Source organism: Condylostylus longicornis, unplaced genomic scaffold (assembly GCF_029603195.1).
Source record: "Condylostylus longicornis isolate FDR11 unplaced genomic scaffold, ASM2960319v2 ptg000048l, whole genome shotgun sequence".
Taxonomy (NCBI): Eukaryota; Metazoa; Arthropoda; class Insecta; order Diptera; family Dolichopodidae; genus Condylostylus; species Condylostylus longicornis.
In genome coordinates this window covers 9491332-9505338 of record NW_026578017.1, presented here as the reverse complement: position 1 = coordinate 9505338, position 14007 = coordinate 9491332, and the positions used below count along the sequence as shown (strand labels likewise).

Sequence of the window (14007 nt, the reverse complement as noted above, 5' to 3'; positions counted from 1 at the left end):
TTTCACAATATTAAAGTGGAAATAGTAAGAAAATTTAAAAACTTGAAATCTTTATACTAAGCCCGAATAAAATAGTGTCAAATGAAAGCAACTTTAATGGACAATTTCAGAATTACGTACATGTTATTAAAATACTAATATCTACTATCTGACCATTGGTGCAGTGGTTATGTCACCGGCCCTTTAACCGAAGGGTCTCGGGTTTAAACCCCGGTCAGGTCACTATAAAAATTATATTCAATATTATATAACTTAATATGCAATACTAATGAATATTATACAAGTAATTTTCAAATATTCATAATATTCGATACTAAAGACTAAGAAAAATAAACAGTAAAATATTAATAACCTCAAATAATTAATATAAATAAAACTACGGCAGGCTAGTCACCTACCTAGTTAAACTCTATGACGCTATGAAACTAGTGCATGAGAAATCATGCACTAGCCCTATGCTCCTTCTAGGAGTGAAGAAAGGAAAAAAAAAAAAAAATATCTACTATATAAAAATTTTTAAATTGATTTAAATTCACATGTGGAGCGGCAATTTTGTATTTATTTGAGAATAAAAACTTAATATTCAAATTATAATTTCATAACAAAAATATTACTTAATTCCACTATTTTCTTCCATTCCAATAAATCCAATATACCTACAAAAACTTTTCAAATTTCATCCAATTACCAAAACATTTTAATTGCTTTAAATAAAAATTCATTAGGACTAAAATTTATTCAAAAGAATATTTTAAAAGTTTCTGTTTTTCTTTTTTTGTGTATTCTTTCTAATATTGGAAACTAAATCCAACAACAGTGGAAAAACAAATATTCATAATTAATTATTTATATAGAAAAACCCTTAAAAAATATTTTTAAAGAAAATGACAAAGACTTTTAAAGTTTTATTTACTTTCATTTTTCAATTTTTTAATCGTTTCTTTGTCCTCCACCTTTTTATTTTCATTTCTACTTAATTCTTTTTTAATCCTTTTTTTTTGTTCTATTTTTTTTTTTCAAGTTATTTATCCTATTTTTAATATATATTTGTGTGTGTGAAAGTGACAATACCTTAGTGGGCAAGCAGATAGACACAGGAATATTACAAAGAGAGTTCATACACCATACTTTGTAATTTTTGATAGGTTCCGAGGACCATTTTAGAAATATGTAATCGAAAAATATTTAAATTGCCGTTTTCTTTTTATTTTCGTAATTTGCAAGTGTAGTGTTATATAATTTATTTTAGATATTTCACTTTACTATCACCCTGACCAAAATTCTATCGTTAATTCTAAAATTATTTTAAAATAATACACCAGTTAATTCCATGCGACTTCTTTACATTTAACATAGTTTTGCTTTACACTAAAAACAAAAACTTACAAAAAAGTCCCTAACAATTATTTCATTAAAATATAGGCCAAAATTAAGCCTATAACTTTTTAATCAAATTTAATTAATTTTTTAAATTTCAGTGATCCAAAAATATCTAAAAGTTACTTGAAGTTCAACCAAAACGATATGTTCTAATTCCATTACTAAGCTTTCTTTCTGAAAACTCCACCTTTTAATTACTATCATAATAATTTCTAGTAAAAACGAGATATAGATTTGACCGTGTCAGCGTTGTGATATCTGTACGAATAAATGATTTAAAAAGTCAGAATTAATTGATATGCAGTTGCATATAACTTCTTGTTTTATATATGCCTAGTACTGCTTTGTATATACATGGAAGTTGCAATTTAAACCCATACAATTTAAAAGAGTATTTCTTGAAAATGATGGGAACATTCGACATTTCATCTTTGTAGCTTTAATAGTTTCTAAGCTATGAACAAACAGGTTATCAAGTTGTATAATAGCTACAACAAGTAGTCGAGAAATTACAGCGGCTTTATTCAAACATAATCGCCCCAATAATATATTTGTTTGCGCAAATTTTCAAAACAATGCGCTCAATAATTTCTGAGACATGACAAAATAACTTTTGGAGTTGTATGGTAGCTATCACAAGTGCTCATAAAATCTTAACTGCGATCATACGTTCGTACGGATACAAAAACAAAAAAACTGTTGAACTTCTATTGGTATAATTTTTATGGTATGAATTTTCTAATTACTTCCTAATAACAAGCACTCCTTATCCTTAAAATACCCAACTTTCAGAGACCTTTAAACTATTTAAACTTTCTCATTCCCTACCTATTTTAATATATCCTTTAAGAACTTAATTTTTATTTTCTGAAAGACAAAAAAAAATTACCAATGGTAAAATTAGGATGAAAAAAACAAAAAAAAAAAATTAAAATGCCGTCTAAAGAAAAAAACAATGAAAAAAATTTTTTTTCATTATTATTATTTTTTTTCTTGCTCGATAAATTCATGAAGAAGAAGTGACATTAATAAAAAAGAAGAAGGAAAAAAAAAGTTTAAAAACAAATAAAAATTTTACAAAATTGTGTGGCTAAAGTAGTGGCCAATTTGATTTTACCGCTCGGCTCAACATATTATTTTTTTTTCTTATTTTTTTTTTCATTGTTTGAAATTCTTTCGAAATACGGACTTAAAATTTCCCTTGCTTAATTTGTTCGGTGTTTTTTTTGGTACTGTTTCCTCTTTTTTTCCTTAAAAGAATTCAAAAGCAAAGTTTTTTATAAGGATATTAGAGTTGATATACAAAAATGTAGAAAGAGATGTAAAATTACTAGTACATTTACACACAAACATACCGAATGTACAACATCCGTTATGTATGACCGTTTAAAGAGTTAACATTTTTAACATAAAAAATTATTTCCTATTTTTTCTTTCCATTTTTTTTTTATTTTATTCTAAAATCTAGTCCCCCTTTCTATATCAAGGTTTCAACATCATATTGCTTGCGGTTTGGTCTTGATTTAAAATTAATGAAGAGTATCTAATTACCGTTATGTAAAATAGAAAAGGACTAAATGTACATTAATGTGGAAAGAAATAAAATAAAATAAAAAAAAAAACTAAAATAAGAGATTTGAAATGAGAGATGAAAAAAAAAAGAACGAAAATAATAAAAATTAATTTTTTTGGTAAATATTTTCCCTGCTATTTTCCATTGCTACTTTGGTATAATTTTTTTTTTATCTGCAGTGAAGTAAAAAATAAGTACAAGTCAGCATTGTGGTTGAAATTACTTTGGATTTGTATAGCACTGATATACGATGGTTTTACCAAAAAAAACAACGATGGTAATCCCAAATAAAGACAAAAAACAAACAACCATTATGAAAACAGAATTAAATTTTAACTAAGGTTTGGGAAAATGAAGGTATACAAAGATAAAAAGAAAAAATATTGAAATGGAGAAAATTATAGTTGAAAAGAAAAGAGAAAATCAATCAAATTACGTAGGTAACTTTTGTTTTCCTTCATTAGAAAGAAAACTATTTTCAATTTTATTGGAAATTCAAATAATAATTAGTGTAAGTTTAAATCCTGAAAAAACAAGGAAAACAAATGTTTAAACAGCACGTTCAAGATTTATATTTAATTTTTTCTAATTAAATTTAATTGATAGAAGAATAAAAAAATTTTCAAATTTAAGAAATTCAGCATAAATTTCAGTAAAGCATTGGTGGCATAAGATCACGTTTCAGTTTGGCCTTTCTTCTCTTAAAAATATTCTTACAAATTTCTAACTTGAAAACTGAAAAATATTTTTAGATTTTCAATAAATTATAAAATTTTTCGTGAAATTTTATAATTACAATTATGGGTTTAGAAAATTTCAATCTTCTTTTATAATATGAAAACATAAAATATTTGAAGAAAGAATTAATATTTATAACAAACTTAGTGAAAAAAGGGATAACCAATAAAATTTTATTATGGAATAAACAATTAAACCGTTTATAATAGCTTAAAGATTAAAATAGTTAATTTTGACTAATAATATCGTAAAAATATTACGATAAATTTATAGGTTAGTGGCTGCTGTTTCAAAGCCACATTAATTTATTTTAAACTTCAATGATTAGGAAAATTTTTAACAACTTGACGAAAATAAATTGTTTGGATTGAAAATTGTTTGGAACATTTAGATATGCAGATCATTATGGGGTAATTACCTAATTTTTCGATAACCCTAAATATTATAAACATAATAATAAGCATAAGTCACTAGTTTTACATTATATAGGCATTATTTGAAAATATTGTTTTACGCAAAAATTCTATGTAATGCACATACGTGTTGCTCACATATTGCTTAATAAATTTTCGTTAATTTTAAGAACATTTCCAAAAAAATATTTGAAAAAATTTGTCTATTTTCACTCTTCAATCTTTTCACCCAACCGTCGCCTTGTCCGTTTGTTTGCATGGATTTAGAACAAACAGTTGAAATTTCATTAAAAAGTAGATCTTAATTAAAAAATTTATAGAAAAATTTGCGCTTATCTCCCCTCATTCTCAAATTATAAGCCGAGAAAGACCTCTTTTTTGAAAGCTTATAATAAGAAAGGCAAATAAAAAAGGAAAATTGTACTTTCAAAATGATTGCTTCTCCTTGTTACTTTTGATTGAGTGCAACCAGTGCTTTTTCGTCTTTAACTGGTTCCTCCTTTCTTGTTCATATTGGACGGCTTTAAAATTTAATAAATTTTGAATTTTCGGTCAAATATTTCGTCAAATAGCTTTACTGAACTTTTAATAAACTAAGAAACGTAACCGAAAATTTCTTCTTTAGATAAAAATCATATAACAGAAAAACTTTTTTTCACCACTTACTATTGTGTAAACAATATTCTAAAACGGAAAATTAAGGTGCAACTCTTTTAAAGAGCCAAAAACTCATTAATATTGTAAGCTTTTGCTATACCGGAAGAACTAATTAAATCGCATTGCATCAGCATTCGAAATTGATTGTGAATAATTTTTTTTTCTATTCATCCTTGGAAGAATTATTTTTATAAAAATATTTTTTTTTTTGCTTTTTGCTGCTTCAATTTATACAGAATGAACACGATTGTAAGAAGATTCTCACAATTTCTGCCATTTTCCTTAGAAATTTAAATAAAATTTTGTTTTTTCTTTTAATATTTTTTTTGTCAATGATTGACAGTAGTGGGGAATAAACCTGGAAAGGAAATAAAAATTGATTTCCTTTTCATATTTTCGTATTTGTAAAGAAAACCATTAAAGAAAAAACATGTAAAGCAAAACCAGTCAACACAATCATGTAATTTATTTGTTTTTATTCAAAGTTAAGTAAAAGTTTGAAAGAAACGTGGTAAGAAAACTATTACCCTTCAAAAATTTGATCTTTATTAATTCAGCATTTTTTCATTATAAGTTTGGATACACAAGTGCTGTAGCAATATGACAAAATTTTTAAAAATGAAGAGTGCACATAAAATATCGATACGTTTTTAAACATTAAAAGGAATAAGAAGCGAAAAAAATCGCCATTTTCTAATATAGAAGTAAATGAACCATTAAGTAAATGACAAAAAACATTGATTTTGACGAAAAAACATTGATTGAAGTTAGTAAAAAATTATAGGCTTATAAAAAATAATAAAAATAATCTAATACAGAATGAACGTGAGAATATTACAAATTACAAATTTTGCATAGAAAAACGCAAGAGGCAAACCCAAATTTTAGCCAAATTTAAAATTTGCTGCAATCGAATGTGTCCCCAATCATTTTAGGAGTACAAAACAAATTTCTTCTAAAGTTCTTTGTAATATTCCTGGAAAATTTCGATATTCTAAAAACTTTAAGCAACATTCATTTTCCCATAGCAACTATGCAGAAAATTTTTTCAGGAATTTGTCGAAAATCTTAAAAAATTACTAAATCGGGTATGAATAAGGATAAGAACTCAAATTATTATTTTGAATTTTTATACTTATTAAAAATTGTATTTCTAATTTTCAGTTTTGACACCTACGTTTATTTCGAATCGATTAAGAAATCAACTGAACTTTCGAAAATGAGTTTAATAATACATAAAAGTTACGGAATTCGGCGGCAATTCGGAAGCCTACAGCAATTGTTAAAAACCAAAATATTTTTTCAAAAATATCAAAAAAAAAAATTCTTTTCTAATAATTCGTCGACTGATTGGACGCACGTGAACTTAAAATAAAAAGCAAATTTTTTCATAAAATATTCTTTTTGGAAAAATTGTCTCAAAACAAAGTATTAAGAAATGAGAAAATTGTAAGATTTTTATGCTCCAGATGACGGATATCTTCAATAAAAGTAACAAAACAAAAAAAAGCAAACTAGAAGAAAAAAAAAGAAATAATTTTCTTTTTATTTTTTTGGAGGCCTTACGGCATTTCGAAAGATTTTCTTCTATAAAAAAAATAAACAAAAAAAAAATAACGAACAGGCTATACTTATGTAGAATAAAAATGATGTTCGAAAAGAGATTAGTGGCGGATTTAAAGTTCAATGATTTATTGCTTTCCCGTTAAACTTAAATTCTTATCATAAACCATATCGGTTCCAACAACTCCTCTCCATATCCTCACTATTATATTATGCTCCTCTCTTATCACATTGTAATCTGTGTATGTGTGTTTTTTTTTTTGAGGGTTTGTTTTTTCTATTATTTTCTTTCCTTTTTTTTTTAACAAATTTTCTTTCATGTACTATCGCTTCATTATTTTTAATATAAAGAAAAGAAAATTCAGATTTTTTCTTCTCTTACTCTTGCTCTGTACTTGAAATTTTCAAACTCTATATCAATATTTTATCAGTTTCCATAAAAAAATAAGAACAAAAATTTTTTTTTACAAGAATTGATACGCTTGAGGCGGTTAATGTTCAACCAGCATAACATTATTCTAATTGAAACAGGCCATGAACTAATGGTAACAAAAATAACACAAATAACATATCGAAAATACAAAGAAAAGAAAAAACAAAAAAATAAACAAAAAATACGAAAATCTTTCGTTCCTTATTTTCTTTTGTCGCTTTTGGGTTATTTATTCTTATATTATTTTTCTTAGTTCCTTTTCTCATTATTAAAGGACTTTGAAATGTTTTTCTGCAGATATTTTTCTTTTTCTTTTTTTTTATCAGTTTATTAAGAATTTGTAACCTTAAAAATATTTATTTGAATTAAATTATTTTATTATTTTCATATCAAACGTACATAAAAAAAAATTCACATGAATGATTTATTTTTTATTACCCCCCCTAATACTGTGCATATATATGGGACCTATTTTACAAGATTCAAGTGTGTGCATGTATAATATACATTTACATTGTACATACATATTTACTATGTCCGGGTAACAATTTTGATCCTACACATTTATTAAAATTCTCATTTACATAATATCGTTTGAAATGGTAATTATGGAACTGAATAAGAAATTTAGTAATAAAATAAAATAAAAAAATCAAATGGAATATATTTTTATATAAAAACGAACAATAAAATTCAACAATATCAGAATTAATAAATCAAACTCCGGAATATATGCAATTATGGGAAAAAATAGTGTTCAAAAAGAGCATGATAAAAAATTGAATAAACGGCAATTAATTCAAGTGTAAAAAAAAATTCGAAATTTATTCGGAAAATAATAAATGTTATTTTGAGAGGGAAAATTTAGTAAATTAACCCAAAATATTGCTATTATGATAAAAATATTGTACACAGTAAAAAAATTTTTGTAAAATTTTTAAAATGAAAATAAAATAAGTAACTTAAGGTAAACGCTTTTGCGTGGAAAAACTTTCAAACTTTCAAAACTTAAGGGCTTAAATTATTACTAAGGTTTCCTATCAGAAAATGATAACTATATTTTTGGTAAAAAAAGTTATGAATGCAGTGTAATACTTATACTTAAATGTTTAAGCAATGCTATATGTTTCTATCAAGCTGAAAATATTTTACGAAAATTTGAATCGGAAAGAAATACAAAAACAATTCTTAATATTTTATGTTTTCGAAGTATGCCGATTGAAATATTTTTTATTTTTTTGTGAAATTTTTGAGTATTCTTTACGATTTTCATTTTATTTAGTATAGTTTTAAAAGCCACCTTGATTATAATAATTATTTTGTGGCTTTTTTCTTCAATTTATATCTGTAATTCAGTACCCTTCCATTTGGAAGACAAGAAAGGTTATCTGCGCTAAAAATTACAATTTTTTTTTTATATGCATTTTTCAGATGGAATTTACCAATCGATTTTTTTGAAATTTAAATTTTAAATTTTTTTGAAATTTAAATTTTAATCGAAAAATATGTAGAGTTAGTACAGCCAAAAATATTGATCAAATTCCTTCACACAAATAAATTCCGACACACCTTCAATTTAAACTCCATAAATAATTTGGAATTTATTGTTCATTTACTCTCTGAACTTGATGGCATTAGTTTAAGCTTTTTCTGATTTAAGAAAAAAAAATTAATTTTTTCATTCATTTATTCATTTCTCTATTTCAAATTCGATTGTTCATACTAGTTATATTCATATAAGTGAAAAGAAAAAATCATGTTCTGATAGAAATTCCTAGATTGAAATATTTTGACTTAAGAAAAAAAAAAGATTTATTTATAAAAGAAAACAATATAATTTTTTATTCATAATCAAAAGAAATATTAGAAAATAGAGATTAGAAATAGGATAAGTTTTTTGGGTTAATTTTTCAACAATTATAGCTAAAATTAGTGTATTAGGAATAAAAAATTTAATTGCGAATAATATTTTTATTGAGGAAATTAACTGAAACTTTTTTTCTATTTCCATGGGAGTTTTTCTGTTCTCTTATACAGTTTGGAATAAAATATAATAAAGCTCGTATTTAAACTACATTGCTTATGTCCCACTCTTTAATGGTCAAAAATAATAAAAATAAAACTAAAATTAAAACAGCATCCAATTTAAAAATGCACTAAAATAATTGGTAGGCATTGTGTTCCGCATATAGTTTCTCTCATAAATAAATCCATTTTAGAAAAAACGCAGAAAAAACCGGTGCCCAACTCTTTTACGTACATAAATTTGCATATGTATGATGGTGATTGTGAAAAAAACCTTTATTAGATTTCCACCACCATAAAAAGTATTATAAAGCGAAAGAAAAGTTGATAAACCTTAAACATCATATTGTCAGAGAACAGTTTCTGAATTTGCATTAGAAATCTAAATAATCGCAATTACCAAGTCTAGTCTTATACCTGATTTTTGCATTATCATATTGTAATAACCATTTAAAAAAAATCAAAAAATATTTGACACATCCTAATAATTTTCGCCTTTTTTCTGTAATATAAAAATAAAAATGTATAAAATGTTATCAACCTCAGCCATTTTTTCTATCATACCACTTAAATTATTTAAAAATTTACATAATTACTTAGAAAATAAGTTTCATAAACATTAATTTAATCAAATGACAATGCTGTTGCTTAATTGAATCAACACTCTTTTCACATTTTCATGTCTCTTATGTGTACGACAAATAAAAATAAAACAAGAAAAAAGATATTTAATATCGAATATACAGAACATGCTCCACCCCTTCTATTTTATATATGAATGAAGGAACAGTATCTAATATTTTTTTCATTTTTCTTTCAAATATCCTTTCATACAAAAATGAAAAAATCAAAAAAAAACAAAACTTTTCAACTCTGTTATTATTATTTTATACAAGTAGTATTTGTTTTACTTTTAGTCTTCTCTTTATTTTTTTCTCTTATTATTATTATTAATTTTTAATTCACTTACCTTTGAACGCCCCTGAACACGTTGACCGTGATTAAGCATCAGCCAGGCATCCCAACGATGACGATAAATTATAACGGTGTTCCATTGATTCAATTCAACAATCTCTTTTGAACGTACACTACCAACTCCAGACCCACAGTCAAACCTGTTAAATTAAATAAGTTCAATTACAGTTAGAATTTGTTCTCATTATTCTTTTCTTTATGCATATAACATGTACTATAGGTTGTATGCATGTTACACACATTTATGTTTGTATAATAAATATAAAAGTAGACTTATATGGGGATTTTACAGTTAAGTCAGATAAGTACTTACATGTCGTGTTATAAAAGTTAAAATGTATATTTTAACTACCTATATAATATTATTATGTTCTGTCTGTACGTAATTGAATGCGTGTACATACATATGTATTAAAATTAAAATAAAAACCACAAAACAAAAATGAGCAAAAAACAAAAGTGTTTCATTGTCATAACAGTTTTATGTCACGAGAAAATTATTAACTAAACACGTCGTTGGTTTTTCTTCTAAAAGAAAAAAAAAAATAATAATCGTTATAAAACAGTTATAACAACGCCACACTGACGATACTTGGGTATTATAAAAAAAGTATTTTATTATATAAGTTTTAATGAATAATGTCTATAGTGAGTTGGGAGTATAAAAGTAAAGTACAAAAAAGGACAAAATAAAACAAGAAAAAAAGGTATGTTTGAATAAATTTTACTTAGTTAAATGAAAATTCAATTTGACACTTATAAAACATAAAATAAGAAAAAAAAGCAACAAAATTTTTTAAAATAAAGTACTCTGGGTAGAGTTTTACAGTAATGGTGAATAAAAATAACAGTTTAAAGGCACCATTCCAGAATCACAAAAAGAGATTTAAAATAATTAACGGTATACAGACTAATCTTATTTAGCTATTATCCGAAAAATTGGAGAAGTCAAGATCAAAAAAATTAAGAAGATTTTCAACTGAAACTTTTGTTATTTTTTCATTTGTCACACGTATACCCAGCTTCAAGCTCCAGAAAATGTTATTTTATGAGATTCATTTGTAAATTTCGTTGAAAAAGTTTGTAAAATTCTTTGAAAGTGTTTTAAACCGTAAGTTTTAAAACTTATAGAAATATAGAAGTTGTAGCAATCAGCTATTAAAAAATGGCAAATAATATATTTCGTTACAAGAAATTTTTTGGCCTACACTCCCTCTCGGGCTATCGCATCTCGAAATTTGCAAAATTCAAATTCTCTGTACCTTATTTTTCTGAAATTGCAAGCTTTTCCAAATTTCTATAAATGCAAAAAGCTAACGGTGAATGGTATGTCATTAAAAAAATATAATTATTTTTCTTAACTCACGCAATTAACCCTTGGATTCGAGCATTATATTACCACCTCTTTCAATTTCTGTTTTGTTTCATCCTAAATGTATGCAATCTTTGAAATATTATGATGTATGCAATCTTTGATAGTATAATTGATTGTTTTTGAAAGCAGTATTTTCACTTGTTTAAACGAGAAGTGCTTTTTTACAGACCACAGCTTTGGCCCATCTTTATTTTAACAATGTGTCAAAATAAAGGAATTTCTTTTACTAACAATTAAAGAGGTAAGTGTAAAAAAGGGTTTAACTAACATTTTGACGTAAATCGAGCAGCTCGGATGGAAAATCATTAAATTTCATATACTTTCAACTGTGATTACTGTTATAACTAGAAACTTAATAGAAGACGAGATTGACAGTGCACATAGAAGTTAAGTAACAAGAAAATTAATATTTTTACAATTTGTTAATGAAAAAAAGTGTTAAAATGAAAATGTAAATTAACCCCTTTGTCCACTTACCGCTTCAATTATAATTTTTATTAGATATTAGATAATTTTTATAGATAACGAAGTCTAACCAAAATCAAATATGTTTTGAAGAACAACAAGTCCCAAGTTTTCAAAACAATGTAATTTAAATTATTTGTTTGTTATAAATTAGTTTATAATATTCTTGTAACAATATTATAGCAATATTTGCCCTTTATATCCTTTCAGGGGAAGTATTTTTCATTCTTTTATTCGAACAATTGGCATATATTCATAAATAAATAAGATTAAATAATATAATATTCATTACTGTATTATTAATAATTTATTGCAAAAGTGAAGCAACTAAAAATTCCATTTTATGGCAAGTATTGAAAGCAAATAATGAACATTATTAAGAACCTTAACAATTCCATGCACCTAATGTAAAATACAAAAAATTCTGAATGTTTAATTATTTATGAGGTCTCCGAAAATATAAAATTTTTGTGACAAAAGGTAACTATTATTAAGACAAATAGCATTTCTTACATATAAATAATCATCGTATACTTTTCTACTCTACAAAGATAGTAAAATAAATGTTCGTCCCGTTGACATTTTCACATTTGGAATGACAGTATAAAATTATCTAATGTCATTCATTAAAATCATACAAACTCATGCCATTTTCTGTCATTTTATTTTGATAAATTTTTTCAAATTCTTTTCAAATAATTGTAAGAAATTATTTCCGGTGAATAATGTTTTATACATTAATCGCATTTCGAATTGCAATTTCACTAGAACTTAAACGGATATACACACAAGAGTCGTATGGCGTTCCATTTAAGGGTGTATAATACTCTAGATCTAGACAAATTATGTACTTCCGACTATACGTCGACGATACAAAGAAGTGGTTGAGGGAAGTAATTGTAGAATTTTATGTTCTGGTACATGGACTTCACATTTCTATGGGGAAAAATTAACCTTTTCTCCTTTATAAGTGAATTTTATTACAAACAACTTGTGAAAAGAACGCACTAAAATAAAGAAGTAAAATTTTATATGCGATCGCAAATTGATCACAAAAAGTAAAATAATAAAAAACGCATACTCGCGCACCTACAATAAAATTTTTTACTCAATTTATAAATCTAAATGACACCATATAACAAAAAGTTAAAAAAAAAACGAAAAATCCTTCCTTTATTTTTTCATTTTATTCACTATTTTATACGACTTCTATTTCATAAGTGTGTAGTAATTTTTTATTTGCAATATTTTTGATATTTTCCCTATTTTTTTTTCCATTTCACTCACATTTTATTTAATTTTTCCGAAACAGGAAAATTTTTATTATTTTATTTTTTGTTTCTTCTTTTCTTTCTGTTGTGTTTATATTTCCAAGTGTCATAAAGTATTTTTGTGTGTCACCTGTTATGAAAAATTAAAAGTTTTTTATAACTTTAATTAAGAAGGTAACAAAAATGACAGTGAAATGATTACCAGAATGGAAAATTGGTTTAGAAAAGATACTTTTAGAAAAGAGAATAAACTTTTGATATTAAAAAATAGAGAAAAAGAATTATGACTTTACACCTATAAGAATGAATGTGTATGTATATGTTTCATTCTACATATAAAATTAAAAGATATATGATAGCACTTGTAATCATATATGTGTCGTATATACATCCAAACAAGTTAAACTTCGCTATAACACTAATAACAGAAAAAAAATATAAATAAAATAAAATTAAGGAAAATGTCACAGATTAGAGGTTATACAGAGTGGTTCAAAATAAAACATATATATCTAACTAATACTAACACGCTATATGTATAACATGCATGTATATATGTATGTACGAACATACAATCTGTATAAAACATGAAAAATATAATTTAGAGGATTAATTTCATATGTGTATAAATGTCATATAGTAGGGGAATAAAATAATATTAAAGTGCTATTTATAGATGTTCTAAAGGAAATAAACAGATTACAAGTCATTAGATGAAGGCTTGTTATATTACAAAATTATATATTACTTATATTTACACAGATATATACATGTGATAGTATATAAAGCAGGTAGATAAATAATTAATTTAAAAGAAAATAATAAAAAAAAAATATAATGAAACTTAAGATTCATTAAACTTAATTTCAAGTTCAAGGATAAAAAACACACAATTTTTTTTAATGAAATTTATTAAGTGTACTGTTTTTTTTCTGTTTTGCGTATATAATGTTAAGATTGTAATTTGATGAGGTTTTAGAATTTTTAATAACTGAAGGTGTAACTGAAAAAATTAATGACATTTTTTTTATTAAGTATGTTTTGTATATTTACAAAAAAGTACCTATATACAATGTTTTCTGCTTATTAAAAAAAAGAAACAAGAAAAAATTTTGAAAATGTTAACCTTTTCGCTAAAA

The 14007-nt window shown here is 24.9% G+C and overlaps 1 protein-coding gene across 1 annotated transcript in view; it reads right to left on the bottom strand.

The window, feature by feature from the left end:
• LOC129610845 (uncharacterized protein DDB_G0283357) overlaps positions 1 to 14007 on the bottom strand; it is a 255592-nt gene that overhangs the window by 79665 nt on the left and 161920 nt on the right. The window contains exon 7 of the mRNA XM_055523599.1: positions 9753 to 9897. Coding sequence (XP_055379574.1) covers positions 9753 to 9897 — 145 coding nt within the window. The remainder of the gene's footprint in view (positions 1 to 9752; positions 9898 to 14007) is intronic.